The sequence below is a fragment of the Vombatus ursinus genome, unplaced genomic scaffold (genome assembly GCF_900497805.2).
Source record: "Vombatus ursinus unplaced genomic scaffold, bare-nosed wombat genome assembly UNPS02014877.1, whole genome shotgun sequence".
NCBI lineage: Eukaryota > Metazoa > Chordata > Mammalia > Diprotodontia > Vombatidae > Vombatus > Vombatus ursinus.
In genome coordinates, this window is record NW_020954655.1 from 1,394,535 (window position 1) to 1,399,982 (window position 5,448).

At 34.8% G+C, this 5,448-nt stretch overlaps 1 protein-coding gene across 1 annotated transcript in view; it reads left to right on the forward strand.

Annotated features, from left to right (window-relative positions):
* The window catches only part of LONRF2 (LON peptidase N-terminal domain and ring finger 2), an 88,326-nt gene that overhangs the window by 55,915 nt on the left and 26,963 nt on the right, over positions 1-5,448 (forward strand). Inside the window, exons 6-7 of the mRNA XM_027842570.1 lie at positions 118-217; positions 802-916. Coding sequence (XP_027698371.1) covers positions 118-217; positions 802-916 — 215 coding nt within the window. The remainder of the gene's footprint in view (positions 1-117; positions 218-801; positions 917-5,448) is intronic.

A 5,448-nucleotide genomic window follows, 5' to 3' on the forward strand; every position in this document is an offset into this window, starting at 1 on the left:
TATTTATGCTAAATTTACATACTGCTTTTCTTCCAAAGAAAGGATACATATTGCATTTTGTTTTTCAAATGCACTTGACTTAAATGTTATTAATAATGTTGTCATTTTTTGTCTTAGATGGAGAGACCTTGCCTCAAATTGTTTCAAGTACTAACGTGGGAGAGAGTCCAGTAATCTTGGTAGATGCATCAGACTTTGAATGTTCTCTTTGTATGAGGTATAGTATAATGAAGTATAAAAATGAAAAATTAAAATATAATCTTGTTAAATTTTGTGCCTAAAAGGAAATGTATTTTATTCTCTAGTACAAAGCTTCTTTATTCTGGGGTTCATGAATTTGTGAGAGTTTTTAATGACTATGTTTCAATACAATTAGATTTGTTTGTCTTTTTTTTTGTAGTTGTATGATTTTGTTTTATTTTTATTTTTATATTACTTTTATTATTTATTTTATTTAAAACCATTATTCTGAGAAAAGGGTACATAGGCTTCACCATACCTCCGGGGCAGGGGGGAGGTCTGTGACACAAAAAGGCTAAAAACCCTGGCTGTAGTAGGTGATTACATAATTATGAGCTACTTCACAAATTTTGTAATTATTAGTAAATTTTGGGAAAATATTTCTCTGGTCTCCTTTCAATAAGAAGATAAAATAAAAATGAAATTGCTCCTGCAGCAGAGCTATAAAAACAAATAGTGATTAAAGTTAATGTGAATAGAAGTTAAGTTGTGAAGTCTTTTCTGAATATTTTCATGCCTTTGTTGAGAATAATACAGACTTTGTTTTCTCCCCTTTATCAGGTTATTTTATGAGCCTGTTACCACGCCATGTGGACATACTTTCTGCCTAAAATGTCTTGAGCGCTGCCTTGACCATACGCCAGATTGTCCGTTGTGCAAAGAGAAGCTTTCTGAAGTAANCTATGAGCCTGTTACCACGCCATGTGGACATACTTTCTGCCTAAAATGTCTCGAGCGCTGCCTTGACCATACGCCAGATTGTCCGTTGTGCAAAGAGAAGCTTTCTGAAGTAAGCATCTTTATACAAGAGGCATGCTATGTTTCTCTCTGGTAGATAATTTCTTCCACACATAGGTAAAAGGTGTGAAGTTTCTCACCACCTCTTGACCTTGTCACTTTTCATTGGGAATGTCTATTGTTTTCTCTCCGACTTTTTTCTCTTTAATTGTACACACATAATTTGAGTGCACACATAATTTATTTTTAGTGTCAAATAATTTAAAGGTACAAAAGACACATACTTGACAAAACAGGTTCAAGTCCCAAATATTTGTAGTGTGTAATCACTTTTCATTTAGTTTGGAACCAAAACCATTAAAACCTAGGTTTCCTTGGGAAATCAGATACTTCCTTATCCTTATTTATAGTGATTATTTGTATCTTGTGGAAATAAATGTAATAACATAGAAATGTACCTCTAACTCATAATTATAATTTATTCTTTTGATTTAAAGTATAGATTCAAATTAGATAAACTTCACTAGACAAAAAGTAAGGAGGCCTGAGTCTCAGGCCCAGCTTTGTCATTAACTTAGGGTTTGATCTTGGACAAGTCATAGCCAGTCAGGATTTGGTTTCTTCCTCTATATCATAAGAATGTACCCCATTTTACCCTACCATTGATTAAATTAGACACTTGATATAAAAGCACCTTGAAAAGTTAAAGTACTAAATAAATGTAAGTCACTAACAGTAATTCTTTATGCAAAATGTAGTGTTCCACTTAAATGAATTTCCCATGAGGTTACGACCAATGCCAGAACATTTTTATTTTAACCATTTTTTGCTGGAAATAATCTATAATATACATTTTCATGCTTTCTAAAACTGTATGCTGAACATATTTTGTTTCCTTGAACACTTATCCATTATGCATATCTGCCATTGTAAAGTAATATAATCAATGGGGATATTGAGGTACGGAGGATTCTCTGTCCCTACATTGAGTGACCTGGGGTTTTGTGCTTTTATATTGATAATTATTCTATATCCTCCCTTGACTGTCAGCTATTACTTTTGTTGTAAGAATGAGCCTGCTTGTAATGTGCTGTTTTGTTGTATGTACCATTATCTGCTATGGAAGGACGTAGATTTTTGTGGCAGTTATTTGTGTCTGTGCATCTTTTGTTTCTAGGCTCACAATAGTGTTACAAATAGCTGGGGTTTCTAGAAGTCAGCTTCACAAAAGTGGGGCATTATTGTACTTATATTGTCAGATATGATAGGGAATGAAGTCTTTTGATTCATAAAAAGATATCATATATGCCATATGTGAGCTACCAATTTTAAGAATTTAAAAATAATAAAATATATAAGCACATAAGGAACATAATTAAATGTCTTTAACTTCCAAGGTACTTTATGGTCTTATAGTGTCCCCAGAGACATTGTTATGCAAATTCAGCTATCAATTGTTATTGTAGATATGCAGATGTCCCGTTTGACAGTATGTAAGTAAATCAGCTTTTATTTTGCTACTCAGTAAAAAATAGCATATAAAACATTTAATAGACATATTACTACTTTTTTGATAGTAATTTTTATGCAGTATTATGACCTGTCATAGTTCATTTTACATCTGGCCTTTGCTACTGAGATTTATAAAACTCCTTAGGAAAAAGTTAAAGTATATAGACAAAGATTTTAAGAGCAATGGTAAAACTGGGGCTGGCCTAAACATACCCAGGTTAAGAGTCTCCTGGAAAGTTGGAGTGTTGCACAAGATTGAGTCCAGAAATATGACACCCCCCCCCAAAAAAAAAATAAAAATAAAAAACTCACTTAACCTAGCTACTCTAGTTTGTGTGCCTGAACTAAGTCTAAGCAAACCAAAATGTTTGGCATTGAGTATAGCATTTCAGTCTTGCCCTGAAAATATATAGTTTGACATATGGAAGAATTTTGTTGAAAATAAATATCATCACATCATATTCCCACATATGGAACTTGTTCAATACTTAGGACCAAGACATGCCATTTTAAATTTATTTGCTTTTCTTTCCGAGTTTTAGTTACAGAATTATGAGGAAGGCTAAAATACTATTTAAATTATAACAAATAAAAGAGGATTCTGGGAAGATGGAGGTGTAGATCAGAAAACTTTTGGCTCTCCAAATTTCCTCCACAATAAAAGAGAATATTGCCTTAAAGCAGCAGAAATAAACACAGAGTAAAAAGCAGTTGTCCTCCTAAGACAATTTGAGAAGACCCCAGGAAAGACCCAACCAGAGGTTTGGCCTGAGTGAAGTGCAAACCCCTCCAGGCCAACTCTGTAGAATCAACAAACAACAAGCCCTGGGGGCAGCTGGGTTGAGAGGCAGCCTCAGCCTTAGAAACTTTTCATCTTGAAGACAGTGTGGGGATCTGATGGCTGAGTAGGGGAAGATTGAAGGACCTTCCACTATCAGAGGGACAGCAAGCACAGCTGTGCTGGCTAGACATGTCCAGGGCTATAGCTGCAGGGAGAAGGAGCTAGCATACATCTGGTGAGTGTAGTAGTGAGGGGCAGGGATCCTGTTGGCTATGGGTACTTGCAAGAGAGCAGAGTCCCTAGTTTTAGGTCTGAGGCAGAGAGGACAGCTGTAGTTTGCAGCTGTCAGTGGGACTTAAGGGAGCAAGTGGAACAGTGTGACTGGGAGCCCTGTTTGTGGCTCAGGAGTGAGCCCAAGGTTGGGCCCTGAGACAGACCTCAGAAAATAACAGTAAGAAGGACCCAAGACTTGAGGTATCATTCCACATACCTTGGGACTACAACTTGATTGCACTCATAGCTGCTAAAAACAAAATTTAAAAAAAACCAAATAAACGTGATTAAGCAAAGGAGAAAGAACCCAACCATAGATAGTTACTATGGGAATAGAGAAGATCTGGGTTCATATTCAGAGGAAGATAATGGAGCTAAAAAAAGCCAGTCCTTTTTCAATGAGAAACATCAAATGGTCCCAAGCACAAAAAATGTTCTTAGAAGAACTTATAGAGGACTTTATAAATCAAATAAGAGAGATCAAGAAAAAAACTAGAAAAAATAATAATAGCAATCCAAGAAAATTAAGAAAAGAAAGTCAGCCAACTGGAAATAGAGAATCAAAAAACTTAAGGAAGAAAATAATTCCTTGAAAACTAGAGTTGGGCAAAGGGAAGGTAATGATATTCTAAGACACCAAGAAATTATAATATAAAATCAAAAGAATGAAAAAATAGAAAGTGGAACATCTCATCAGATAAACAACCAATCTGGAGAACAGATTGAGGAGAAAAATATAAGAATAGTCCAATTACCTGAAAATTACAATTAAAAAAAGAATCTTGATACAATATTACAAGAAATTACCAAGGAAATTTCCCTGAAGTTCTAGAACAAGAAGGCAAAGTAGAATTAGAAAAAATCCACTGATCAACACTTGAAAGAGATCCCAGGACAAAAACTTACAGGAATATCATAGCCAAGTTTCAAAGCTCCCAGGTTAAGGAGAAAATATTGGAAGCAACAACAACAACAACAAAAAAAAAACATTTAAATATCGTGGAGCTACAGTAAGGATTATACAGGATCTAGCAACTACTACATTGAAGAAATGTTCGAATACTATATTCCATAGAGCAAAAGAGCTGGGGTTATGATCAAGGGTAACTTAGCCAGCAAAGTTAAGTATCATTCTGAATGGGGGAAAAAAACATTTAATGAACTCAAGACTTTCAGGTTTTTGTGACAAAAACCCCAGAACTTAAGGGAAAATTTGACATGTAACATCCAGGAGAAATATAAGGTAAACATTAAAGACTGATTATAAAGGACTCAATAAGGTCAAATTATTTACTTGTATATGTGAAAATATTAACAGTACTCTTATGATTGTGATCATTATTTGGGTAGTTTGAAAGAAAGGCATGGGCTGAGTTGAGGATGATGGGGTAATTCTAAAAAAATAAAACTGTGTAGAGAGAGAAAAAGTAGTAATTATCTCATACACATGAGGCATAAAAGGAAAAGTTGATACAGAAGAAGCTAGTAGTAAGGAGAGCAGATAGTGTTGGAACCTTACTCTCATCAGGAATGGATTAAAGAGGAAACTCTGTGTGTGTGTAAAAGTCTTCTAAATTCAGAAAGAAATAAGAGGCAACGGGGTAGGGTTAGGGGAGAGGATAAGGGAAGGGACTCTTGGAGGAAGTGGGTAGGTTAAGGAATAGTAGGGCAAGGGAGCCAGATAGAAGCAAAGCATAAAAGTGAGGAGGGATTGGGTAAATAGGGTGAGTAGAATAGTAAGGAAAAATAGGAAGGAGGAAAATACATAACAAGTAATTGTAGCTTAGAATATGAATGGGACAAATTTACCTATAAAATGGAAATGGATAGCATGTTAAAAATTTGAATTCAACAGTATGTTGCTTTCAGGAAACATTATAAAAATGAGAGATATACACAAAGAT